Source organism: Thrips palmi, unplaced genomic scaffold, assembly GCF_012932325.1.
Source record: "Thrips palmi isolate BJ-2018 unplaced genomic scaffold, TpBJ-2018v1 HiC_scaffold_4, whole genome shotgun sequence".
NCBI classification, from domain to species: Eukaryota; Metazoa; Arthropoda; class Insecta; order Thysanoptera; family Thripidae; genus Thrips; species Thrips palmi.
Window position 1 is genome coordinate 5,698,841 of NW_023144631.1, and position 25,821 is coordinate 5,724,661.

General features: G+C 63.7%; 3 protein-coding genes across 3 annotated transcripts; 2 read left to right on the forward strand and 1 right to left on the reverse strand.

Annotated features, from left to right (window-relative positions):
- The first annotated feature begins 3,147 nt into the window (after positions 1 to 3,147).
- Positions 3,148 to 19,510, forward strand: LOC117649552 (C3 and PZP-like alpha-2-macroglobulin domain-containing protein 8). Its single transcript, XM_034392437.1, has 23 exons — positions 3,148 to 3,257; positions 9,064 to 9,270; positions 9,522 to 9,647; positions 9,755 to 10,089; positions 10,160 to 10,617; positions 11,446 to 11,563; positions 11,638 to 11,996; positions 12,073 to 12,304; positions 12,376 to 12,526; positions 12,597 to 12,755; positions 12,868 to 13,074; positions 13,150 to 13,363; positions 13,483 to 13,773; positions 14,003 to 14,188; positions 14,314 to 14,479; positions 14,734 to 15,034; positions 15,113 to 15,243; positions 15,319 to 15,683; positions 15,770 to 15,932; positions 16,014 to 16,224; positions 16,510 to 17,031; positions 19,201 to 19,282; positions 19,384 to 19,510. The coding sequence occupies exons 3-23, from the start codon at positions 9,554 to 9,556 to the stop codon at positions 19,508 to 19,510; spliced, it is 4,872 nt and encodes a 1,623-aa protein (XP_034248328.1). The 5' UTR covers positions 3,148 to 3,257; positions 9,064 to 9,270; positions 9,522 to 9,553.
- A 973-nt stretch (positions 19,511 to 20,483) lies between these two features.
- LOC117649376 (urea transporter 1-like) lies at positions 20,484 to 23,099 on the forward strand. The gene is given in 10 exon segments (XM_034392071.1): positions 20,484 to 20,528; positions 20,656 to 20,795; positions 20,797 to 20,971; positions 21,172 to 21,317; positions 21,567 to 21,753; positions 21,827 to 22,051; positions 22,119 to 22,266; positions 22,335 to 22,522; positions 22,715 to 22,870; positions 22,976 to 23,099. Coding segments are annotated over 10 exon segments (1,455 nt in total). The 5' UTR covers positions 20,484 to 20,498; the 3' UTR covers positions 23,036 to 23,099.
- An 18-nt stretch (positions 23,100 to 23,117) lies between these two features.
- Positions 23,118 to 25,523, reverse strand: LOC117649553 (facilitated trehalose transporter Tret1-like). Its single transcript, XM_034392439.1, has 5 exons — positions 25,296 to 25,523; positions 24,894 to 25,070; positions 24,171 to 24,536; positions 23,743 to 23,925; positions 23,118 to 23,669 (listed from the first exon to the last, which is right to left on the reverse strand). Exons 1-5 carry the CDS (start codon positions 25,521 to 25,523, stop codon positions 23,232 to 23,234), a joined length of 1,392 nt encoding a protein of 463 aa, XP_034248330.1. The 3' UTR covers positions 23,118 to 23,231.
- Between the last annotated feature and the right edge of the window lie 298 nt (positions 25,524 to 25,821).

The following is a 25,821-nucleotide window of genomic DNA, read 5'->3' on the forward strand; positions in this document are numbered from 1 at the left end:
CGTCCGCCGGAGGGAAGTAATTGGTTCGTTATCGCCTCTCCACCGCGCCGGCCCGGCACGGCACGGCACGGCACGGCACCGGCCCGCCGGCCTCGGCAGGTAAAAACGACCACTCAGCGCGCCGCCATGGCGCCGAGGCCGTGCCCGCCGTGCCCGGCGAGGAACAAACGAATTGTGAAATCGGCTCGGGTCTCGCCCATTAACTCGCCTGCAAGAAGTATCCGCGTAAAAAGCGCGGGGCCGGCGCTGCTGGTGGCCTCGGCCTCGGCCCCCAAATTGGCCTCGGCAGGTGCAGGGCGCGCGGGGCGCGCGGGGGGCGCGGGGCGGACGGGACCCCCACTCAGCGCCCCACCTCGCTTCATTGGCTCTCGAAACAAAACGCCGCGAAATCGGTGCGCACCGCGCCGCGTGACCCTGCCGCAACCCCGCCATCATTGGGCCCTGGCGGAGGCCGTGGTGGAGGCCGTGGTGGAGGCCGTGGTGGAGGCCGTGGTGGAGGCCGTGGCGGAGACCGTGGGAGGGGGCGTAAATGAAGGCGACGGCGGCTGCTTCTTACCCAGCACGCTGCGTGCGCGCGGCCCTGAGGGAGGGCAGGGAGAGGTCCACGCCGCGTCTCTTTTTTCCCCTCGCACGGCACGTCGCGCAGAGGCACGCCCTTCTGGTGGGGCGGCGGCCTCGGTGGCCTCGGCGACGGCCTCGGCGGCGGAGCGGGGCGTTAGGCAACACTCTGCACCCAGCGAGGCGCCCAGCCCATCCCAGCCTGTCCGGCAGCGCGAGGCGAAAGCGACCCCTCCTCTCTTTTTTATCCGGGACCGTCCGGGACAGGGTAATTGCAGAGAAGGGGCGGGGCGCGCATAAAACAGGCCATCTTAGTACTCCTCGAACGCGATCGCTCCACTTCCGGCCGGGGCGGGCCGAGGCCGGCGAAGACGGGGGAAGAATCTTTGAGAGGAAGCAGCGGCCGTGCTGTGCGGGCTGCGCGGGCCGCGCCCTCCACTGTGCAAGGCCCAAGGCCCTCGGCGAGGCCTCCGCTGTAAACTTTGACGGCCGCATCATGGCGCATTATGGCCACGCTGCACCACTACTTGGGCCGGGCCGGGCAAGGCCGCCGCGGCGTCTGCTGCACCCGGCTGCACCGCTACAGTGCGCTGCTGATGCGGTTCGCGGCGGGCTGGGGGCGGCGGCGGCGGGGACGGCGGCTGAGTGTTTGCTGGTCTCGTTTCCGCGTACGCTGTCTGTTTGTGCGCCCCGCGCTCCGCTTCGCCACGCATGCCAGTGTACTTACCGACCGGCCCGGCGGCCTACACTCCGCGAATCTAATAAAGCAGCAAAAGCAGGCACGGGGAGAATGTCGCCGCGACAGCGAGGCCGCCCGGCTGGCTGCGGCGGCGGCGCGGGAATTAATGTGGTTGGGCTTTCGCGCGCTTATTAAATCTAATTTTTCACGCCTCCTGCCTTCCTGCGGTGCGTTGCGCGTTGCGCGGTGCATGGCCTTCCCGTTCCAGTTTCACATTGGCGCAGTGGTGCCTCCCCGCCGTGTGACGTCACTCCCGGCAAGTTTTCTTCTTTTTTCCGCCTCCTTCGGCGCTGCTCGCTCGGCCGCGCCGCGCGCCGCCAATCTCGAAAGATTCCCCGGCTTTTGTTGCTGTTGTTTTGGCCGAGGCTGCATTTGTTGTTGTTGTTGTTGTTTTGCTTCCTTATTCCCCTCGCCGTGTCCGGGACGCGGTCCAGGAGCCTGCCGGAAGCCGCGGCCACCACTCTGCTGCGCCGTGACCGGAAGGATGAGGGGGAAGGGGAGGGGGAGGGGGCTTCGAATAGCCGCGGCCGCCACGGGTGGCTAATCAAACGGATCGACTAGTATCGATTCCACAAACAGAAAATGGTAATTCATCAGCGAAACCGGGGCGAGCCGGCGGGGCGCTGCTGAACCGTGTGGCCTGGGTGGTGGCCTGGATGGTGGCCTGGGTGGTGGCCTGGATGGGGTGCACGACGGTGGCCTCGCTGCTGCTGCGCCGCTCCCCGCCCACTACGTGTGCACGGCGGCTACGCCACTGCCGGCCCCGCCCTCTGTCGTCCTCTTGACAAATTACCTCGACAACCGCGACGGGCTTACATCATATCCGGGCCCAAGGAGGGGCAATTTGACAACGTCTTGGCTCGAACATCAGCGGAAACGGCGGACAATGAGCGAACGGAAAGGGAGGGGGGCTGCAGGCCGATTCCGAACAGGGCGCCGTCGCTCGGTCTCTCTCGCACCCCGACGGCACGGCCCATGAGTGCGAGAGAGACAGGGGGTTGAAATCACGGCTCGGAATCTGCCTGCTGGCTGGCGAGGGCGGGTTCAACGGTTCAACGGCAGCCCCATCGGTCCCGCCGCCGCACCGCTTCCGTAGGGACCAGTAGGGACCATGGCTGCTGGAGTCCAAGTTCGCAAGGTTTCGTGTCGTGGCCGTCTGCTGTCTCTGGCTGACGGCGTTGTGGTGCCCCCGCCTCCAAGTTGGCCCGCATCATGTAGCGGCCCAGGGCGTTCCGCGGGGCGTTCTGCGGGGCGTTCCGCGGGGCGTTCCGCGGGGCGTTCCGCGGGGCGTTCCGCGGGGCGTTTCGCGGGGCGTTCGCGGGGCGTTCCGCGGGGCGTTCGCGGGGCGTTCCGCGGGGCGTTCCGCGGGGCGTTCCGCGGGGCGTTCCGCGGGGCGTTCCGCGGGGCGTTCCGCGGGGCGTTCCGCGGGGCGTTCCAGGGGCGTTCCAGGGGCGTTCCGCGGGGCGTGCTGGCGTGGTCCCGGCGGCCCGGATCGGCGTCCAAGACGGATGGCCACCCTAATGGTTGTGGATAACGTGCCGATTCCTCTGTTTATCCGCCCGAGTGTCTGCAGACTGGTTCCAAAAAGTCGTTTCGCCGCTCTGTCTGTCTCTGTCGCACACTTGGGATGCCCCGCTGTGGTGCGAGAGGGACACCACCGGCATCTCAGCGCGTGTATCGCCGCCTTGGCGGCCAATCCGTTCCAAATAAAGAACAACATGAAACAGCCAAGTTACTAATTTGTTTCTTCCTTGTCTGCCCTGCAGAGGCTTCTCCGTGGTGGCCCCCGAGGTGGGCGTGCCGGGCAGGCCCACGGCCGTGCTGGTCACGCTGCACGGCGGCCCGGACGCAGTCACGCCCGTGCCCGCCGTCACGCGCGTCACGCCCGTGCGCAACGTCACGCTACGACTCAGCGGCGCGGGCTCCAAGGTCTACGTGCAGAGCACCGCGCAGATCCAAGGTCAGTAAGACAAATTTTGTTTCACTTGTAATTTTTTTTTCAGTCCACCTAAGCGATCGCATTTGGCGGTTCAATTTTTTGTCTCGCCTTCCGGGCGTCACCTTAGCACCATTTTGGCTGTGAGGGGCGGTGCGCTAAAAGGAGAAAGACGAAAAATAATCCGAGATGAAAGGAAAGAGAGCCTGTTTACCGTGTAGTGGTATCCTATGTCGCCGTGCTGCGCGCTGCGCTCTGTGTGGACCCTCCGGCCGTCCGCCTGCGCGCCACCCGAGCCACGCAGCCAATGCCGAGTCCTCAAGTCCTCCAGATTTCCTGTCGTCGCTCCGTCTCTGTCGCACCGACGGGGCACTCCGTAAGGGTGCGAGAGAGACAGGGCGACGAACGCTGCAGACGACGGCAACTCACAGACACAAAGGGCCCCGTGTTATGGCGCGTGCGGATTCGGCAAAGAGACCGACGAGGACGAAGGACGACGAGAACAAGAGAGAGAGAAAGTACAAAGAGGACGCAGCGGTTACCTTGAAGGACAACAAGGCCCTACCGCTGGCCATCGCCACGCTGCCCCGCCTAATGTGCCTCTAAGCTCCCCCTCAAGTTGATGCTGCTGTTGTCTCCCGGGCGACGTGAAGGAGGTCCTCCTCCTGGAGGGAAAGGGAGGGTCCCCCACGCCTCCGCCCCGCCGCCGTCTCTTTGAGAAGGTCAAGCCTGTTGGGATTACACCGGGGTCGTAGCGCGACGGTGCTGCCCCCTGCTAGGGCCCTGGCGGCGGCCGGGGTAAACATTTTGCACTTACCCCCGGCGCCACCGCCAGGGCACCGCCAAGCCACCGCCAGGCCACCGCCACCGCATCGCCCGGGCTGGATTTCACTTTCCACCGCGCGGTGCGCCCGACGGCCTGACGCGCTCGCCCGGAACAGCGCCGCTTTGGCGGCGAGGCAGCCCGGCCCATGGCCCGGCCCGTCTCTCTCGCACTCACACGCACCGCCGCGAGTGCGACAGAGAGAGAGAGAGAGAGAGAGAGAGAGAGAGAGAGAGAGAGAGAGAGAGAGAGAGAGAGAGAGAGAGAGAGAGCGACGAATCACTGTTCGGAGTCAGCCTGCGGGAGTCCCGTGGCGGTTCCCGTGGCGGTCCATTCCATCAAAGGCCTGTACAGTGTAGGGCAGGCGGCAATACGCGCGGCGCGCGCACAATCAGCGGCCCTGATGAGAACGCCGGCCGGGGCGGAGCGGTGGAGCGGCGGAGCGCGCTTTTCAATAAAAGGCCGCGGTGATCGGACCGTCAACCTGCCGGCCGGGGCGGGGCGGGGCGGGGCGGGGCGGGGCGAGGTGGGGCGGAGCGGAGCGGGGCTGGGCCGACCCCAAAACGCCGCCTCAGATTTTCTTTCACGCTGTAGCGAGGCGGGCCCACGCCCAATTCATCATCCCCTTTCAACGAAAACTAAAACATGGCGTTTCTTTTATCAAAGTTTTCCCCCCTTTTTACGGTTTTTGAAGTATAGTGTTTTCACCTGCAAGTTGTTATCCTGACTGCAGTGTTGAGCGACGCCAGCGCGTTGCTCGCCTATTCAATGTAGACCCATGAACTTTGTGTAATTCCGATTCCGGTTATGTGTTTTAGAGGCGTTGCACGTCGTAACGGCGGGGATGCGCTGCAGGGCAGGGCGCCGTCAGCCAGGCCGGCTGGCTCTGTCCGCGGTGCTTTCAGCGCGCCGCGCGCCGCGACCTCCGCCAACAAGTGCATAACGATGCCCGCGGCCCTTAGTGCACGTGCAGCGCGGTGCAGCGCAGTGCAGCGGCGCTTAGGCATCTCGCCGTTGTTGTTGTTGTTGTTGTCGTTGTTTTCCCTCTGCTGCAGCTATTGAAAGTATAAAGCGGACCACAAAGGCGGCGCGCGGCGCGCACACTGTTGAGCGCGCCGTGGGGCCGCGCGGGACGTCCGGGCTGAAAATATACTGTAGGGACACGAACGGGAAAGCCTTTCTGGGCTCGGCTTTCGCGCCTTGCTCGCTTTCGCCTGCTTTCGCCTCGGCTTTCGCGACGACGCGGCTCGGCTCGCCTGAATGTGTGTCGCCGTGAAGTGGCGCCAACTCCATGGCGAAACAATGGGCCGGCTGCCTCGCCACGCCGTGCCACGGCCTCCACGGCCTCGCGCTTTCGCCACCACGAGGAGTGCCTGCCCATGCTCGCTGCTCGCTGCTGCTCGCACAGCGCGACCCCGGCCCGCGCCAGGGCACGGCGGCACGGCCCGGCGGGGCTCGGTCCGACTCCCCGACTCGGCTCGGCTCGGCTCGGCACCGAGAAGCACTCAGCTCGGCACACTACTTGGCCAAATCCTGTCTGCGTGCTGCCTTCTGCACCCGTCGACGCGAAATGGATTCGCTCGGCCTGCTGCCAGCCCCGCCAGCCCCGCCAGGCCCGCCAGGCCTTTTCGAGGCTCGGTAATGGAGGGCATTGGAGGGCGCCGTCGACGCGGTCCGTGCACCGATGAGCATGACGACGACGCCGACGTCGATGCCGAAGAGCGGGGCCTTCTCCGCCGCGCCGCCCTCCGAACACCTCGTCGAGGAGGAGAAGGAGAAGGCGGCGGTGGACGGGGAGAAAATTTCTCCTGAGGGTGCGGGGCTGCCGGGGCCGGCGGGGCTGGGGTCTGTTGGCATTCATTGCTGGCCCTTGTTGTCCGGCGGGGCTGGCGGGGCGGCGGGGCGGCGGGGGGTCGGGCAGAACAAGGCGGCTAGCGGCGCGGCAACACGACCGCAGCGAGGAGCTGTAGCGCTCCAGGGCCCCGTTCCAGTGTACCAGCGGGGCCCCGCCGGGGCCGGCAAGGCCCCTGGGGCTCGGAGCGGGGCTCGCGGATGGTAAAGACAAACCCAGTGCACCTAGACGACTCCCGCAGCCGGGCCGGGCCGGGCTGGAGGAAGTTTCCCGGCAGGCTGGCAGAGGCTGGCTCTCCTCTCCTCGCCGAGTAGGCTAGAGGGAGACTGTTGCGCCCACCGCCGCCTTCTCGAGTGCCGTTTGGCGCGTCTCCACCGAGGTCTCTAGTCTCTCCCCAGGCGTGCGGCTGCTCGCGTCGAGTCCCGCTTCTAGTGGCGGCGAGAGGCACGCGGGGCGCTTCCAAGCGCTTCACGCAACTCGAGCGCTCCGCTGCCAGCCCCGCCAGCCCCGCCAGCCCCGCCAGCCCCGCCAGCCCCGCCAGCAGTCGGGCTAGGGAGCGAAACCGCAGCACTGTCTGTGGTGGGATGAAGGACGAGGCGGGGCGAGGCGGGGCGAGGCGTCCTGTCCATCTCTGGCCACTAGATCCCCACGACGACTTGTGGCCAGCCGGCCCCGCCGGCCCCGCCAGCCCCCCGACAGTCCGGCCGTCTGAGGTCGGCTCAGTTCTTCCTGCCCCCTTCCGCCTCTCCCCTACCCCCTCCCCCGCCGCCTTTTCGCTGGACGCCTTTTGAATGGCCCCGTATCGGCCGCAATCCCCTCGCTGAGCCCCCGCAGCCTGAGACCCGTCCAAAGCCCCCGCCCCGCCCCGCCCGGCCCCACCCGGAGGACTCTGGCAACACACTGGCTCTGCAGCACGGCAGCACGGCAGCGCGCTGGCCCGGCACAGTGGGCCAGAAGACCGGTGGAGGTGGCCAAAACTCTACACGCGTTTTGAGCTCCAGAGTCGCTAAATGGGACTCGAACCGAACGTGTGACCCCACCGTTGGATTCCTCGTTCGGAGAGCAATCCATTGGTGGGACCACACGCTCGTTTCGAGTCCCATTTAGCGACTCTGGAGCTCAAAACGCGTCTAGAGTTTTGGCCGCCTCCACCGGTCCTCTGGCCCACTGTGCCCGGTCTACCCAGCGGCGAGTCCCCCGGCGATCGGAAAATGCGACAGCGGTGCGGCACAGCGCTCTTTCAACAAGCCCTCGTCAGCCGCTGCTTGATTCGCTGCGAGCGCGGCGAGCGCGGCATGCCGCCATTGAACAACGCTCTGGCGCACCGCCTCGAGGCACGGCAGCGGCAGCGGGGAACGCACCGACCGCGCATTCAGCGACACACACACACACACACACACACACACACACACACACGTACACGCAAGAGGCACACGCGCGCATTCCCTCTCTTCGGGCCACTCGGTCTTTTGCAGCGTAAACGAACACGGGGAGCGCGGGGACGGCCGGGACGGCGGAGGCCCGCGTCCTCGTCGCCCTTTCCCCTGCCGTGGCGTCCTACAGGCTTGCCCTGTCTCTCTCGCACTCATTGGGAGCCCCGTCCACGTGCGAGAGAGAGAGAGAGCGACGATACGCCGCGCGGTGCCCTGGTGGTGCTGCGGGCGACGAACGCCTGCGAAGTCGTGGGTAGGCCACCCGGCGGGCGGCGCTGCGTGGAGCGCGGCCGGCTGCCTACCTCGCAGGCGCCTCACTCGCCTCGGCGACCTGCACGACAACGGCGACGGTCTGCGACGCCGCGGCCGCGTCTTCCAAAACCTCGGCACGCCTCCTTTGGGCGTGTTTCGCGTTCTTCGCAGTGTGCCAGTGGCAAGGCAAGGCACGGCACGGCAACGCCAGCCTCACGGCGAGTGCAGAGCCTTGTCGTCGCTCCGTCTTCTTGCCAGCGACCGCGCCGCGCAGCGCCGCGAGGCCTGGTGGTATAATGTCCCTGTCATTTGATTGATTAGGCAGGCGGCCCCGCCTCCGCCTCCCTTCCACTTTCTTTCCCTCTTCTTTTTTGCGGGGTCTTCTTCCCTGTGCGCGCCTCTGCTTCCCCCCCCCCCCTCGCCCCCGCATGCCGGCAGAGCGTCACCTAACGGCTCCGTCCTGCTTCGATCTTCGATCTCGCGCGTTCCCTTTTTCCGGAGCTTTTTTGCCCGCGTCTTTTCCCCGCCCGAAGCGTTTCCGCCGACAATGAGGAAAATGAAAGGACAGCAGTCGGTCCTCGCCGGAAGGTGGCGCTGACCTCGGCGACGGCAAACAAGGGGAAAGGGGGGGGGGGCACTTGGCGACCACAACACGCGGGCAAAGACACAGCGGGCCCAGATGAAGGCCGCCGAGGACGGAAATGGCATTTCAGGAAAGCAGATTAAATGGAAGCCGCAGGACGGGAAAAGAGGCAAGGCCGTTCGTGTGTGTGAGTTGAGCCCGGTCCAGCAGGCTGATTCCGAGAGTCGCTCTCGTCGCTCTGTCTCTCTCGCACTCGCGGAGCGTCCCCGTGGCGGTGGACGACGGCCGCGCTGTCCGCGGACGCAGCTGGTTGTAACTCAGCCGCCAAAGCCGCGCGCTTCTCCCTTTTGGCTTTGGCTTCGAGACACGGCCGCGAGTTGCAGCCGCACCAGGACCGGGAGGGACTTGACGTTGGCGGCGAAACAGCCAAGCGGAACAGAGCCAAGCAGAGCGGCGCCGCGCTGCTGCAGCGGGACGGGACCCTCTTGAAATAAGAGTTTCATTACCAGCAACCTGAGCACACCGCGGTGCGGCGGGGTGGGGCGGGGTGAGGCGGGGCGGGCGTGGGCAGCGCCGGCCAAGGCGAAATGTGATAAACACTCCCAGCGTTTTACTCTCGTCCGCGACCCGACGTCGCCGCCCCTTTCAACTTCTTCCTCACCGCTTTCTTTTTATTTTCTTTCGTTTCCACCCCCACCCTCGACCCACCTCGCCCCGCGCCGTCGGCGGACTTGAAAAACTGGAATCGGAATAATTACGTCGACGTCTGCTGCTTACTCTCCGCCCTCGTTATGGATGTCGGTCGTCTTTCTCTCTCTCGCTCTGCGTGGTGGACGTTGCCCATCTCTGTCGCTCCCTTTGTCAGAGAGCTCTCCGTTTGTTCGCAGGTCGCGGCATCATCCCGCTGCACGTGCCCCAGGACGCAGCGGGGCTGTGCACGCTGCAGACCATCGTCGAGTGCGCCGCGGGCTCCGCGTCGACGGCGGCCTCGGCGCCATGCCCGCTCACGGCCACGGCCGACCTGCGCCTCCTGCCCCCCGTCAGGGACGTGATCGTGCGCTCGGACCGCGCGCACGCCGCCCCCGGCGACACAGGTGAGTCAGAGCCGCGCGGGCACCCATTTTCCAAATGTAACCATTTTATTTTCGAAAGTACTACTTTAGGATGACGTGGCGCGAGTTCACAATGGAACACCTCGTCCGTGCTTTACGGCGTGGGATCAAGCATGCCACCCTCTGTAGAGTTAGGACGTGTTCCTGGGGCCGCGGGACGTCTTGGCCGTGGCGGCCGCGTCGTCACCCCCTCCACCACACACCACCACACGCCTTGGCTTGCTCTGTTCCAGTGGGCTTCTGGATCCTGGCGCTGAGCCACGACATGACCCTGCCGTCCGACGTGCTGGCTAGCGTCTCCGTCAAGGACCCCGCTGGCACCAAGGTGGCCGTCTGGGAGGACGTGCCCCTGGATCAAGGTGGGCTCACCCGCTCGGCATTAGCGGCAGTGAAATTCTGTCGAATTCCGCGCGTTGAGACTGCTTTGGTGTGCGCTAAAACGGCTAAAACCCTACCCCCTCCGCAGGCGTCCGCAGCTTCTCCTTCTCGCTGTCCCCGGGGGCGTCGCTGGGCCGGTGGCGGCTCGAGGTGGCCGTCGAGGACGCGTCGTTCGGCGCCGACCTCAACGTGTCGCTGACGGGGCCGGACGAGGCCTGGAGCTGGGGCTGGGGGTGGTCCTGGGCGCGCTCCATGGCCGCGCAGCAACAGCCGCAGCCCCAGCAGCAGCCGGCGTCCGCTGCCTCAGCGCGCTCCTCCACGGCCGACAACGAGGTGGCCATGGCGGAGGAGCACTTCGTGGAGCTGCGCTTTGGGAACGGCATGCGCCGCGTCTACAAGCCCAACATGCCGTTCATCGGCAAGGTCAGTAGCCTGGAGGGAAAAGCACCAACAACTCGCCGCGGCCAGTGTTTGAACCCTCGACTGCCCGCAGGTGGAGGCGGTGAGCTCGGAGCGGTCGGTGCGGGTGCGCATCAAGCTGTACGACAACACGACCGCCATCTACAGCCAGGACGTGGAGATCAGCAGCGGGGAGGCCACGTTCGTGGTGCCCTCCATCATGGCGGACAGCTCGCGCATCGCGCTGCAGGCCGAGCTCGTGTCGGTGGAGGGCAAGGAGATCGAGTCCCACTACGTGCTGGCCCGCGAGGACATCTACCGCTGGAACTCGTCCTCGCAGTGCTTCCTGCTCGTGGAGGGCGTGGAGAAGACCATGGCCGTCGGCGAGGAGGCGCGCGTGCGCGTGCTATCCACGTGCCCGTGCCGCACGGACCTGCACTACGTGGTCACGACCCAGGGCCACGTGACCTACTGGAGCGACCAGCAGGGCCAGCAGGGCACCACGCTGGACCCCGCTGACGGCGGCGGCGCGGCCTGCCAGACCAACATCACGTAAGCCTCTTCCAAACAAACAAAAAGGAGTTTATGTGCGCTTCTTGAACACCGACGGAGTCTTCTCCATTAATTACCGGGGCCCATAAACCCCCGGCTGTGAGGCCCAGCTGGCGGACACAGTGCTGCCAATCACCCCCCCCCCTCCCCGGGCCTTCCCTGCGGCCCTTTTGACCAGCAGGGCGTAAGAAGGCCGAGGGAGGGGTGGATGATGACGCGCTTTGGACCCTATGCTCCTGACTCATCCTCTTCCCCCGCCACGGCCTGTCCTTGCAAGGCGGATCAGTGCCGCCCCTCCTCACCAAGGCCCTAATGGAGCTATCGGTGACCGTGACGTATCTTGTAATACCGCCACCCCTTCGACGGCCACCCCCTCGACGGCTACCCTTTCGACGGCCACCCCTCCGGCGGCCGCCCCTCCCTCCACAAGCAGTGCCGCCGCCGCCTCGGCGACACCGGCAACCTCATCTGAAAGTCAGGCGAGGCGGAAAGCCAATTTCACAGACCGATAGAAGCTCATTAACGCCATGCTCTCGCTACCGCCGCGCCTTGGCCGCGCCGCCGCGCCGCCGGGCCGCATGGACCCTGCCGCGCGGCACACGGCCGCACACGGCCCCGAGGCGGACGCGGAGGCCGTGGCGTCGTCTGCTGCGCCCCGCTGCCTCCAAATATGATTGCCCTGAGGAAGCACAGCACGCGGCGCAGTGGGTGGGGCCCATGGGTATCCCCCACCCTTCTTCGAATCACCACGCTTGATTTAAAATTCCCCGCCAAAATGGATCCGGCCCCAGGCAGTGTAGCAAACGGCGCGTGACACGCGTGTTCCAGGTTCACCGTGGACCCCACCATGGCGCCGGTGAGCCGCCTGCTGGTGTACTACGTGACGGCGTCCGGCGAGCCAGTCAGCGACGTCACTACGTTCGACGTGCGGCTCCTGGACAAGCGGGTACGTCCTCTTTTCTAGCGCGGCCACCTCCCATGCGAGCTTTGCCCTAACGCGACTGCCCCTCGTCTGCACAGATGTCGCTGAGCTTCGAGCAGAAGCCGTCCTGGGCGCCGGGCGAGACGATGGACGTGGAGGTGCTGGCCGAGGACAACTCGCTCATCTGCCTGGTGGGCGGCCGCGTCCCGAACGGCGGCAAGCCGGGGCCGGCGCCGGGGGCCTCGGAGGACTCCGGCCGGCCGAGCAGCCGGGCCGTGGACTTCCTGGACGCCGGGCTGAGCCTGTACGAGCGGCAGTGCGTGGCGCCGGGGCCGGGCGGCGGCGTGCGCTTCCACCAGGCCCGCGCCGACCCGCACCCCTCGGGCCAGGACGCGCTCAACGGGCTGCGGCGGCTGCAGCTGGATCAGCTGTGGCTGTGGCACTGCATCAACTACACGTGAGTGGCTGCACGCTGCAGGGAGCATGGGCCTGCTGGACTTACCCCTGACCTGGCGTTGCCCGCTGTCCGGCAGGAACCGCGTGGCCGCCGAGGGCGTGTCGCTGACGGTGCCCGAGGGCGCCGGCCAGTGGACGCTGTGGGGGCTGTCGCTGTCGCCCACCTCCGGCCTGCGCTTCAGCGACGCCGCCACCTTCACGGTGTTCCGGCCGCTCGGCGTCGACTTCCGCCTGCCGCGGTCGCTGCGCGTCGGCGAGGTGCTGGAGGTCAGCGTCAAGATCGCCAACAACCTCAACTCCTGCGTGGACGTGAGTGCAGCCCTGGACCGTCGCTGACTTTCTCCTCCGAGAGCTCCTCCTTCTAAGCGCCTTGCTTGCAGGTGTCGGCGCTGCTGTCGCTGAAGGACGGCGCGCACTTCCAGAGCAGCGGCCTGGGCTTCGTGTCGGAGCGGCTCCGACTGGGCCCGCACGGCGCCACCTCGCTGGTGGTGCGCGTGCAGGCCACGGCGCAGTCCATCAACAACCTGACGGGTACGTCCCCGTTCCCCTTCTCGTCGTCGCGGTGCTCGAGCACGTGGTGACGTCCTTGCTCTGCCCGCAGCCGAGGTGATCGCGCACGCAGCCAGCAGCTGCCAGGCGCCCGCCGTGTACGGCGCCGAGACGGACGCCACGGCCAGGGTGGTGCGGTTCGCGCCCTTCCGCGTGCAGCCCGAGGGGCTGACCCGCGTGCACACCGAGAGCGCCTACTTCTGCGCCAACGGTGAGTCGCGCTCTGGATTTGGCCAGGCATTTGCCGTGCCTTGTCTGTTCATTTTGTTCTACCAGTGTGCTGCTACGTGCCACGTGCCTCATGACTCCTCTTCTCTTCCCAGAGCGCATCATGATCTCCACGTCGGAGAACTTCCGCTTCGACTTCGTCCCCGCGCCGCGCAACCGCGAGGCCGTGGTGCTGGAGGTGCGGGCCGGGCAGGGCGCGCGCGTCGCGCTGTCCGACCAGATGACCCCCACGGACTGGATGTACCAGGTCGTCATCGGGGACGCCGACAACACCATCTCCTGGATCGGCCGCGGCAAGCATGGTGAGTTACGCCGCTGAGGCGCTGCAAATTATTCAGTCTCTGTCACTTTTCCTTCAACGACCTCTTCCTTCGCAGAGTACTCTGTTCATCTGTCGTCCGCCAAGACCCCGGGCATCTTGTCCGCCGTGAAAGAGCGCACGTTCTGGGTGTCGTGGGAGCAGAACACGGTGCGCTTCGGGCGGGGCGCGCTCGTCGGCAAGGACCTGCTGCTCAAGTGGCGCCTCGTCAAGAAGATGAAGGTCAACCACATCGGCTTCGCCTCCAGCTGGGGGCAGACCGCCGACTTCAGGTCAGTATTGGCGATTCAGAGTCAGGTCGTCGCGGTGGCGGGTCCAGCCAGAGGCCTGGCCCGTCGGTGTGCTGCTCGGCTGGTGACAGGCTGGTGACGCTCTGCTCGTTCTGCCGCAGGGTGTGGAACTTCAACGACGAGGCGGGCTACTCCCAGGTGCTGCACTTGGACGTGCCGCGGTCCGTGGTGCCGGGCTCCGAGAGGGGCACCTTGTTGGTGGCCGGCGGCATGGCGCTGCCGGGGGCTGGCGTCGGCGCGGGGGCGGGCCACTCGCGTACGCCCCCTCCGCCCGTCACTGGCGGCCAGATCCCGGAGCCGCTGCAAGACAACGACCTGACCACCGCCGAGGACGGCGCGGGGCTGCAGCAGCCCTTGCCCGGGCCCGGCAGGGACCCCGCCGACAGCAGCAGGTACAGTCGAATTCCGCCTGCCTCTTGTTCCATTCCACCCGAGAAGTACCGCAGCGCCGCCAGACTTGGCCAGAGTGGCACGGAAACACCCGCGAGTTTCGAGTGGCGCGGCGCCGGCACGTCGTGTACAGTGGTAGGGGGTAGGGTGGCGGAATGCGGGGTGGCGTGGCTCCCTGCGGCGCACACGTCCCTTTGAGTGAAGTAACGCCCTGCTCGGCCTGCTCCGCAGCCTGGCCGCCACGGTGTCCGCTTTCGCGCCGCTGCCCGGACTGCGCCACCTGCCCGCCAACAGCTCCAGCTCGGCCGAGTACCAGCAGCGCGTGCTCGACTCGCTGCGACTCCGCCTGCAGGACCTGGTGGCCTTCCTGCACCCCGACGGCTCCTTCGGCGACCACAAGAGCCACGGCAGCCACAGGTGCCAAAACTGGTTTTATTCCGCATGCCCTGTTGTGTGGAATTTTCTTCCTTCGGCAACGTTTTCTTTGAAGCGCCTTACAGCTTAACTGGAGGAAAATGAACTGACACCCACCGTGCTTCCAGGAACACGGTGGCGGTGCTGGAGCTGCTGACGGAGGCGCAGGCCTACTTCTCCGTGGATGCGGCCCTAGTGGCGGACGCCAAGCGCTGGGTGCAGTCGCGGCAGGCGGACGACGGCAGCTTCGCGTCGCCACTCGCTGACCTCCGGGACGGCGCCGAGGACGCCGGCGTGGCCCCGCCCGCGCAGCAGGCCGCCACGTGGTCCGCGACCACGGCCTCCACCAGCGGCCCCGCGGACCCCGCCAACGCCTCGGCGGACGCCCTGCTGGAGCTGGAGCAGCGCATCGAGACGACGGCGGAGACGCTCGTCACGCTGCTGGAGGTCGGCGTGGAGACCGAGGTACGTGTCGGCAGAAAGGAAAGCCCCTCCTTGGATCCACGTCTGTGCTAACGTCTCGCTGACGGCGTTGTTCTTCCCCGCAGCGCGACTCCGAGGCCGTGGTGCGCGCGCGCTACTTCCTGGAGCGGCACATGTTCGCGCCGCGCGGCCCCGTGGCGCTGGCCGCGCTGTGCCTGGCGCTGGTGCGGTCGCGCTCCGACGTGGCGGGGGCCGCGCTGGCCCGCATGCGCGCCGCGTCCGTCAACCAGGAGGGCGACTTCTCGTGGCCAGTGCAGCAGCAGGACCCGGAGCAGCAGCCGGGCGGCGGACGGTCGGGCGCGGACTGGCTGGCCGACGACGCGCTGCAGCAGGACTCGTCCTCGCGCCGCCGCGACCCTCTGCGCCGTGAGTGTCCGTCTGTCAGTTTGTCAGTCTGTCACGTCCTGGAGCAGGCCGAAGCTGACCGCCGCCCTTGTGTTGCAGTGAACGTGCGTGAATTCCGCGCCTCGCTCTACGCCCTGCTGACGTACTCCTACCGGCGAGACCTCAGCGCCGCCGAGCCGGTGGCCAGGTATCTGTTCTACAGAGCACACCTTCTGGACATCCACCCCGAGGTAGGACTATCCACCAAACCTGTCGCAACGAATTTTAAAAGTGTCCAACGAATTAACACAACATTCCTGTCGCAGCTGACGTACCTCTCCGTGAAGGCCTTCTCGGCGTTCGGGCAGCTGGCACGCGACGAGCACCGCTCGCTCACCGTGTCGCTGGCCACCTCCGGCATGGAGCTGACCGACACCCTGGAGCTGCGGCCAGGCTCGCCGCCCGCCTCGCTCGCCCTGCCCAGCCTGCCCACCAAGGTGTTCGTGTACGCGACGGGCGCGGGCTGCGCCACGGTGCAGGGCCTGGTGCAGTACTCGACGTACCTGCCGCGCAGCAGCACCCCGCTGCTCGACCTGTGGGCCGGCGTGGAGGACGAGATCCCGCCGCCGCGGAACTCCCTGGAGGAGCTGGAGGGCAAGCAGCCCATCCTGCGCCTCAAGACCTGCTTCAGGTAGGCCGGCTTGCTGGCGCGGCGGATGCCAGGGTGAGCCTCCTCTGCTTGGCGTGGCTTGGACTGACGGCGTGCCGCTGCTGCAGGTGGAAGGGGGCGCGGCCGTCCGGGGTGCTTCGCCTGGACGTGACGCTGTTCTCGGGCTTCGAGCTGCTGGCCATGAACGGCATCTCCGTGGACGACACCGGCAACGAGACGGACGTGCACCACGGCGCGCGCGGCGACCGCGTCTGGGTCGTCATGAACAACGTGAGTAGCGTGGAGCGTCTCAGTGTTGCCTTCGGGCCTTTGTCTTTGTCACCAACACTGACCAAACTGCCCCTGCCGCAGGTGAGCTCGCGGTGCGCGGTGTGCGTGCACTTCGCGGCGCGCAGCTCGCACGTCATCTCCGGGCTGCGGCCCGCCTTCGCGCGCGTCTACCCCGCGGCGCGCTCCGACCTGGCGTCCGAGACCTTCTTCCACACGCACCGCGGCAGCACACTGCTCACCGGCATCACGGAGGACGACATCGTCACCTGGTTCGGCCGCTCCGAGGACGCTGGTGAGTGCCTCCTTCTCCCGATCGTGTCCACTGGTAAAACTAAAGCGCAGTTGTATGCTCGAGTCGGGTAGAAGGTTACGCTTTGGAGACGTTTCACTTGAAATGAAGCATAGAAAAGGAATTCCCCATGCATTTATATGGGGGGAATCTGAACGGATGAGCCTGCTACACTCCTTGATATGGGTTCCGCTCGAAAACAGAGTGTGACACTCCGCTTTAGTTTTACCAGTGTCCTTCTTGAACTGCGCGAGGACGACCGAACTTCAACCGAGCCGTTTGTTACAGGCGAGACACCGATGAGCTCCAGCTTCAAGGGCATCTGCGAGTGCGGCAAGAAGTGTTCCAGTGACGCGGCCACGCCGGCCAGCCGCGCGCGGACCACGCCAGTGCAGGCCGTGGCGACGCCCACCGCCGAAGCAGCATCGTCCACGACGACCACGGAGGAGGACCTGACGACCGTGGACGTGGCGCAGAGCACCCCGACGACCGAAGCTGGCGCGTCGACCACCCCGCCATCGCCGTCCTCCGCGCCGTCGTCCACGCCGCGGCCCGCCCTCCCCGCGCACAAGGCCGCCGCCGCCTCCGTGGGCCGCGACCCCGCCAGGACGCCGCAGCCCGTCAGCGCCCTGCCCGACCTGCACTACGAGATCAACCGCGCGCACCAGCACGACGCCAACGAGGCCCTCGAGCTGCAGCTGCTGCCCGACGAGAAGCCGCACAGCACCGCCAAGACCCCCATGCCGCCGCGAGGCAGGGCCACCAACGTGGCGCACCTCACGTCCACCACCATCAGGGCGCCGATGAGGGGCAAGGCCGCCCAGGCCGCCCAGGCCGCCCCCGCCAGCATGCACTACCACCACCAGGCGGCGCCGAGGGCGGAGGCACGCACTCAACTCGCAGCGCAGCCAGCCGCACAAGCCGCGCCTCAACCGGCACCAAGGCCTTTGCCCAAACCAACAGAACAGCCGGCTCCAAAACCATCTGCACTTACAACAGAACAGCCGGCTCCAAAACCATCTGCACTGCCAACTGAACAGCCGGCTCCAAAACAATCTGCACTGCCAACTGAACAGCCGGCACCACAACCGTCTGCACTTCCTACAGAACAGCCGGCGCCACAACCATCTGCACTTCCTACTGAAGAGCCACCTGCACGACCCTCTCCACAACCAGCGGCCAGGCCTTCTCAGCGACCCACAGCGCAGCCGACCGTGCGGCCCTCGCCTGCACCAGTCTCTCAGACCGTCGCTCCTCGGGCGCCGGCTGCACAGTCAGTGGCAGTGCCGCAAGGAGTGCCAGTGCCAGTGGCAGTGGAGGTGCTTCCCGCGACGAAGCCAAGCGACCCCCACAGCGACCACGTTGCCAGCACGACGAGGACCCCCGTGAAGCACTCCACTCCCATCGTGCCGAAGCAGTCACCACCACAGCAGCCTAGCCGCGTGGCCAGCACCGCGACGCCCGCCGTCGTCCCCAAGCCGACGTCCACAGAGGCGTCGGCGTCGGCGTCTCCCGCCGTCAGCAAGAACCCCTTGAAGAAAAAGGTGCCGGCGGGTGGGGTGGACCGCAAGAAAGCGTGGCCGGTGCACTCCGCCGCCATCAACATCAACACCCCGGTGCAGGCGGCCGGGCAGCCGGAGCACCCCGTCGTCCCGGACACCGACGCGACGACGCAGCAGCCGGCCACCGGCACCCAGGCCGGGGCGCACGGCGCGCACGGCGCCGCGGAGCGCAACCCGCTGTGGGGGCTGCTGAGGGAGGTGATGGGGCCCGAGAACGCCAACCCTGCCGACGCCGAGGTGATGCCGTCGACGATCAGCGAGGAGACGAAGGACGAGGAGCAGCAGGATGAGGACGAGGCGGAGAAGGAGAAGCTGTCGTTTGACTGAGGAGAGGAGGCTGAGTTGGTTTCGCGTTGGACGTCCCCTCGAACCCCCCATCGACGTGGGAGGGGATGAAAGGAAACAACCATTCGCTCAAATTGTAAATGGAACTATTTAGTGTACAGAGATGATGTTTTTTAAGCAACACTGTAAACAACAAATTATTGTTTTTTACCGTAAATGTATGAACCACTACTACAGGCACAGTCATAACTCGTGACAAGTCTGCAGATCACTTGTATTTAACAATTTTAAGTGCCAAGAGGCTAATTTCTTGTTGTCCTAGTTTGTATTCCGACAATGTAATTTATTTACCTGAATGACCTGCTAAATTGATGTCTTGCTATTTCTATGTTTTGAGTGCATTGAAACACTGTAAGAAAACTCCTATCTTTTTTCATTTTTAAAGCACCACCTGAAATTTTTCATGTTCATTCTCAACTTTTACTTTTTGTATAAAATATGTTTAATCAACGTAGTTACAATGATACCCGTAAATGTTTGCTACTGATTTTCCAGTGTTCTTTGAGGGTAGGTTAATTGATACATCTTCTATGATTTCTTGTAACTTTTATTTATTTTTATTTTGTTTGATCCTCAGCACATTTTTACACATGCTCATGCATTTGTCCTCTATATTAACAAGTTTGGAGTTCTATATATTTTCCAAAAGTTGCCAGGCTGCTAATCTACAGCAGTTGACCCTAGTATTTATTGTAAAATATCGTAAAACGTCCTTTTGCTGCCTTTGTGGCGTAGCATTATAAGCAATATTCTGCATGACAGATGCATATAGGGAGAAATATGTTAGTGTTGTAAGTATTATTTATGTGTGAATGTGGAGTGAATGTCCTGATTAATGTATTGTGTGTTAACCCTCTAAGAATTTTATTTGTTGGTTGCGTTTCTATAATATAATCAAGTTGGTACTACAGAATGCCATCTTGCCTGGACTGAAATGGGTACGTTTGTGATTATGGGTAGGGCAAAATATTAGCATTAATTGGCTTACAGCAGCTTAACGTGTGAACTGCCTTAAACAAATGAAAAGTAAAGGCTTTGTGCCAAAATCCACAGCTATACTAAATTCTTTAAGATGAAGTTCATTCACCTGTTGATTTTTTGATGTGTTTGGTTTTGGAGTCATACTCACGCTGTCATAGAGTATTATTTATTAAGTATGCATGGTAGATTGGTTCCATCTTATTTTTAATAGGAAAATTCTAGTCAATTTACACTTTTGAATGTGACACTATCATTAACAATTTTTACATTAAAGAAACCTGCAGACACGAAATGTAGACGAAACAGATGAAGGAAATGTCTCATATTGCATCAAGTGTGTTGGAAGCTTTTTCAGGCGGAACCCACATGGTGCCTTACCATCTAGTCAGGAAGTGACATAAAGTAAAGCTAGTTGTTCTGGTAGTGTTGTTGCTTTGTTGAGCTGTGCTCAATAGAAAATCAATATTGTTAGTCTGATTGTGAAGTGCTTAATTCTGTTTTATGAGTGCAAGAAATTTTTGTATGATACTGATGGAAATTGTTTATACGGTTGAGATTTCATTCCTTTTGTGTCTGATATAACCCATATGTTAAGCTACAATAAAAAATGATCAGGATACTGTAGTTACAGTTTGAAAAAAAGCACACTCTTAAAAACTCGATTTTTGTCATGAACAGATCTGTTTCCCAGTAGGAGTGTTAGTCAATTCAATTTTTTTTACTACATCATGATTTATGTATGTAATAATTATAATTACTTGTACCACAACACCATTTAAATTAGCATAAGAGATTATATGTGTTTGCCAAAAAGGTGATTTTAAGAATTTCCGTGCTTTTGACCACAGGCCACACCACCTCATCAAACTCTCATTAATGCTCAAAACGAATTTACAACCTGTTATATTTACCTTCCTTTTTTAATAGCACCATTTTTAACACATGTGTGCACAAATGCCATGTTACAAAATTGGAACTACATGAATAAACTACTATCATTTATCCATTCGTTTGTTTATTTGCTCAATGACCACAACACCCAAAGCATAAAATGGGATGAAGGGGAAGAGGGAAGGACTGAAGGAGTGCGCTCAGTTACAGGAGCTTCTTAAGCTGCCCGTCGGCCAGCAGCAGCAGCTGTACTCATAAAATCACTGCTATTCGGAGCTGGGTCAAAAAGTGGACCGCAGAAGCTTGACAAAAATCGGCGGTGAACTGTACTGTCGTTTTGAACTTTTTTTTTTTTTTTCAAAGTAGTCAACTTGAATGTGCTAATGATCTAGCGGGCTTCCTGCCTGCAGTGCTCGAGCAGGGCACAGGCGAGCCGAAGGGTGGGGGGATTGTCGCACCGCGGCGGAGGCAGAGCCAGTGGACCAGCAGCCGTTCAACATGTCGGACAACAGGAGGTTCGGAGTGCCGGTGAGTTGCGTCCATCGAGCTCGACATTTGGCCGGCTTGTTTCCTGTTTCGGTCCTCGGGACGGACGTCCCTTGCCGCCCAACCCCTGATGCCCGCGGCCTTAACGCTGTCCGTCGTGCATCCCCAGAGGGACGGCAACTGGCTGCACTATGTCGGCGACTGCGGCGCGGTGGCTGCCTACCTGGAGACCAGGTCCACGTCCACGGGCTGGGTCATCGTCATGTTCTTCGACGCGCTGCTCAGGTCCTTCGGCCAGGTACCAGCAGGCCGCGACTCCGGTGGTCCCCGTCGACCCCTTCTTCTTCTACCCCTCGTGTCCGCAGCTGGTCCTGGCCAACAACCCCGTGAGCGGCGCCGTGCTCCTGACAGCGCTGTGCGCCGTGCAGCCGTGGGCCGGGCTCGCCGCCATCACCTGCGCCTCCATCGCCGTCCTCGTGGCCGCCGTAAGCACCCGTCAGCCTGTCAGACAGCAGCCTCATTCCGAGCAGCGTGTCGTTGCTCTGTCTCTCTCGCACTCAGAGGGCTTCCTGTAAGAGTGCGAGAGAGAGAGAGAGAGAGAGAGAGAGAGAGAGAGAGAGAGAGAGAGAGAGAGAGAGAGAGAGAGAGAGAGAGATAGTGTCGAATCACCGTGGTTCTGGCGCAGGCCGCGGGGCAGCAGCGCGCCGCCGTGAGCGCGGGGATGGCGAGCTGCGCGGCGGCGTTGTTGGGGGCGGCCACCGTCAGCCTGCTGCAGCCCGAGGCGCTCAACGGCCGCGTGTGGACGCTGCTCACCGTGGGGGCCGTCGTCAGGTCAGTGCCACCATCGAGGCCACCAACCTGGCGGAGGATCCTCTATCTTAGAGTTGGGCCTTTAGTTGGCCTGCCTCCTGCTTCCTTGGCTGGCTGGCCCCGGATTACTTTCGCCCTTTAACGGCTTTCTGTCAAAATTAACACTCCGCGTGCGGAGAGAGTGGTGAGCGCCATGCTGCAGCGCTGCCGCGGGCGGGTGGGGGAAACGGTCCGCATGCAAGCAAAGCACCCCGTGGTCCTGGTCCGCAGCGTGTACGTCACCTCGTCCTTCAGCACCCTGGTCTCGGCCGTGCTGCCGCCGGCGTGGTGGGGCGGCGGCCGACCTCGCCGTCGAGGCCGCGGTCACGAGGAGGGCGACGAGGAGTCCGCGGGGACGCCGGCGCCGGGCAAGGGGCCATGGCCGCCGCTGTTCGCACTGCCGTACGGCCTCCTGCAGGTACAGTCCCCCGCTAGACGTTGCCTGGTTACCTGCGGTGTACACACCTCGCCAAAATGCGCGTCTCTTCCAGCTGGTGCTGTTCCTGTGCCTGCTGCACTCCCAAGACGGGCTGGCGCTGCGGCCCGCCGCCCCGGCCTTCATCGAAGCCGACGTGCTCGCCGTCAACGCCACGCACCACAACGCCACGCACCACAACGCCACGCTCAACCCAACGCCCGCTCCGGCCGAGGACGTTGACGTGAACGTGACGAGGGTGCGCGAGTTCTACGACATCGACCACCTGGACTGGGGGCAGGTCAGCCAAGTCGGCTTTGGGCGTCGGGCATGGCAAGTGCGGCATAACCAAACGCGTCGCGGTGCAGATGTTCCAGGGCGTGCTGGTGTCCGCGTCGCAGGTCGTGGCCCTGGAGGACCCCGCCGTGTCCGCCGCGGTCTACATCGCCCTGCTGCTGTTCTCCCCCGCGGCCGCGTGCACCGCGCTGGCGGGCGCTTTTCTCGGCAGCATGGCCGGTACGTCCCGTACACTGGTAGCCACCGAGGCAAAGTAGAACGCAGCAAGACGTGCGGCTTGCCCCCAGGCGTGGTGCTGCTGGACCCGCCCTTCACGGCGGTGTACCGCGGGCTGTGGGGCGTCAACGGGCTGCTCAGCATGTGGGCCGTGACGGCGCACTCGTTCGTCGTGTCCTGGCACAGCCTCGCCGCCGGCGTGGCCTGCGTCTGCCTCACCGCCGGGCTGCAGGCCGCCGTCGAGCCGCCCCTCAGGATGGTGAGTGATCGACCACCGTCCCCCGGACGCCCAACAGGCGCGGATCCAGGGTTTTCTTTAGGGGGACGGCAGTTCTTGCGGTACCCGAGGGGCAATTACCCCCCCCCCCCTCACCCTTTCTCCTGGATCCGCCCCCGGCGGCAATCCCGACTGATAGACTGAACTCGGCGCCTCGCCTCTCTGCACCGCCAGTGCGGGCTGCCGGTGCTGCTGCTGCCCCACAGTGTGGCGGCCCTCGCCTTCCTGCTCGTCGCCTCCTCGGCCAAGACGGGCTTCGTGAGGCCCGCCGTGCTGTCCTTCCCGGAGAAGCACAAGTACGACTTCTGGACGGAGCAAGAGGAGGACGAGGTGGGCTACATCGCGTCGTCCCAGGTGGACACTCAGATCCAGCCTCGGATCCACCGCACGTCCCTGTGAGAGAGCCGACGCGACTAGCCCTGTCTCTGCTTGCAGGCCTTCCAGGCCGACTCTAGGGAGCGCTTGCCGACGAAGCGGCCCGTCGGCCCGGACTGACACGCCGCGCACGCCGCGCACGCCGCGATCCCAAACGTGTCTCGATTTCTTTTTGTACTGCCCGTGTAAATGTAAACTTTCATAAATTTGTTGAGTGATTTTATTATTTTTTCGTCACACTTCCATTTGTACTTCATTAAATCACGATCTCCAGCACGTCTGAGATTCACTCTGCAGCCACGCCCGCCAACACGTGTCAGTGTTTGCGGGCCCCCGAGTCGTCGAACGAGCCGTACTTCCGGCGCGCCGTGTTGCCGGCGTTGTCCGTCTCGCCGAGCTTGTCCTTCGCGCCGCTCAGCTCCTCCTGGATCTGGTCCAGCGTCTTGCCCTTGGTCTCGGGGAACAGCAGGCCCACGGCGGCGACGCCCACCAGGCAGCACGCGCCGAACGCCCAGAAGGACACCTGCACGCCGAGGCTCTCGTTGACGATGGGGAAGAACTTGGTGACGAGGAAGGCGCACACCCAGTTGGACGCGTTGGCCACCGAGGAGGCCACGCCCTTGACGCGGTCCGGGAAGATCTCGCCGACGTACAGCCAGGCCACGGGGCCCAGGCCCACCGAGAAGCCCATCATGTAGACGCACGACACGAGCACCGGCACCCAGTCCAGCGTGCGGTCGCGCGCCGCGCCGCGCTGCAACAACAAGGCCGCCGTCAAGCAGTGCTTTGGAAAGGCGATTTAAAGTACACGTCTGAATGCTGCTCACGTTGAGGTAGAAGTAGAAGCCCATGGCGAGGGAGCACAGCCCCATGATGCCGGCGGAGGTCATCAGGAGCATCTTTCTGCCCAGGCGGTCCACCACCAGCAGAGCGACGAGGCAGAAGACGATCTGCGCCGAGGCCATGACCAAGGTGGCCTCGTCCGCGGTCACGAACAGAGTACCAGCATCCTGAAAATTGGCAGGATAGTGAGCAAAGTACATTGGGCGACCGAGATGATCAAAAACAGAGCGCAGACACAATAAGATGTTTAATTTTCTTGGTCGGCCAGAGGTGAGAGTTGGGCTGCTTGCCTCCCAGGCGATAACGTGACGCTTCTCGTCCGCCGAGGGGTAGGCAGCCCACCGACCTCGTCCCCGACGACGAGGAAACAAGCGTTGATACGGTCAAACTTGGTGAAGGCAGCGAGGCTCACCCTGAACAACTGGCTGGCGTAGAAGGTGACGCCGTCGATGCCCGACACCTGCTGCAGCACCATGGCGCCCACGGCGAGCCCCATGCCGCGCCGCGTCGCCCTGGAACTGAAGGCCGACGCCAGCGACACGCCGCGCGCCTCCTCGGCGTACGTCTTCAGGGCCACCTCCAGCTCGTCCAGTTCGGCGTCCACGCCGCTCAGGTCCAGTGGGTCCAGGCCGCGGTAGAAGGCCAGGGCCTGGCGCGCCTCCTCGCGGCGGCCGGGCCGGCCCAGCAGCCACCGCGGCGAGTCCGGCAGCCACACGAAGAGCAGCGCGAAGGCCACCGGCACCGCCAGGCAGCACACGTTGAGCCACAGCAGCGGCAGCTGCGCGGAGAACACACATACGCCCTCAGTTCACCGAGCGCCTGCGGGCGGGCAGGGTAGGCCAGCCCGTGACACACGCGTGCACGCAAAGACTCGGGCTGCCTACCCTCGCAGGCGCTCGCGGCCGAAACCCTGGAAGCGTTTCGAGCTCCGGAGTCGCTAGACAGGACTCGAACCAAACGTGTGACCCCATCAATGGATTTCTCGCTCGGAGAGCAATCTATTGGTGGGGTCACACGTTCGGTTTGTGTGCCATTCAGCGACTCTGGAGCTCAAAATGCGTCCGGGATTTTGACCGCCTCCACCTGTCTTTTGGCCCACTGTAAGTTCACAGACTCGACTTGACTAGAGACTCACGTAGGCGCCCAGGAGGTACACGACCAGCACGCCGATGCAGACGAAGAGCTCCACGTAGCTGCCCAGCGCGCCGCGCACCGCGCTCTCGCCCACCTCGGACGTGAAGATGGGCACCAGCACGCACGTGGCGCCGAAGCACAGCCCCACCAGTGTGCGGCCCAGCACCAGCATCCACACCTACACAGTCAGCAGTCAGTCCCGGACACCTCCACCTCACTGTTTGTTGTTGTCAGTTCATGACGATGTCCAGGCTCATTTTGCTCACAAGACTTTCATCAAACTTGTTGATGACACTGTTATCACGCCGAATGCAATAATGATATAGGAGCTTTGGTGAAAAAGGCCTCCGTTTGTAGTGAAATTGTCATTATTTTCAAGCGATGGACACACTGTTGGACGTACGTTGGTGGCCCAGGCGTGCAGCGCCCACCCGGCGCAGAAGATGGGGGCCAGCCCCAGGCACTCGGTGCGCGGGCCGAGCGGCCGCAGCAGCACGCCGACGAGCAGCGAGCCCACCATGGCGCCCAGGGTCAGCGCGGCGCCCACCCACGACCACTCCTCGGTCGTGAGCACGAAGCCCTGCGCGCCGAACTCCACCGCGGCGGCCGCGGAGGTCCACCCCAGGGACATGCCGCTGCTCAGCGCCAGCAGCGACGCTGCGGCAAAAGCGAAGGGGGGTCACCGCGGGCTTCACCGCGGGCGCGGGTTCGAGTCCCGGCGCCCTCCTCAACTTACCGATGGCCGCGGCGAGGTGCTGGGTGGCCCTTCCGCCCAAGGCTGCCGCCAGGCGGCGCGGCGCGGCCGGCTCCAGCATGCTGGCCGTCGTCTCCGGAGACTGGAACAAGGAGTCGCTGTCTAATCCTGGGGGAGGTCCATGCTCTCGGACTCCACTTCGCCTACTTGCAGCACTCGCGCGCGTTAGCTCCCC

What these genes read in the sequence shown, in the direction of transcription:
- LOC117649553 (XM_034392439.1), bottom strand. Translation starts at nt 25,523, where the DNA reads ATGTCCCTGGGGTGGACCTCCGCGGCCGCCGCGGTGGAGTTCGGCGCG. An exon ending in ACGCCAGCCAGTTGTTCAGG is followed by an intron (nt 23,926 to 24,170) that starts GTGAGCCTCGCT and finishes GCCAATTTTCAG; the next exon opens with GATGCTGGTACTCTGTTCGT. An exon ending in GCTTCTACTTCTACCTCAAC is followed by an intron (nt 23,670 to 23,742) that starts GTGAGCAGCATT and finishes TTGTTGTTGCAG; the next exon opens with CGCGGCGCGGCGCGCGACCG.
- LOC117649552 (XM_034392437.1), top strand. Translation starts at nt 9,554, where the DNA reads ATGACCCTGCCGTCCGACGTGCTGGCTAGCGTCTCCGTCAAGGACCCC. An exon ending in TGGCACTGCATCAACTACAC is followed by an intron (nt 11,997 to 12,072) that starts GTGAGTGGCTGC and finishes GCTGTCCGGCAG; the next exon opens with GAACCGCGTGGCCGCCGAGG. An exon ending in GTCCATCAACAACCTGACGG is followed by an intron (nt 12,527 to 12,596) that starts GTACGTCCCCGT and finishes CTCTGCCCGCAG; the next exon opens with CCGAGGTGATCGCGCACGCA.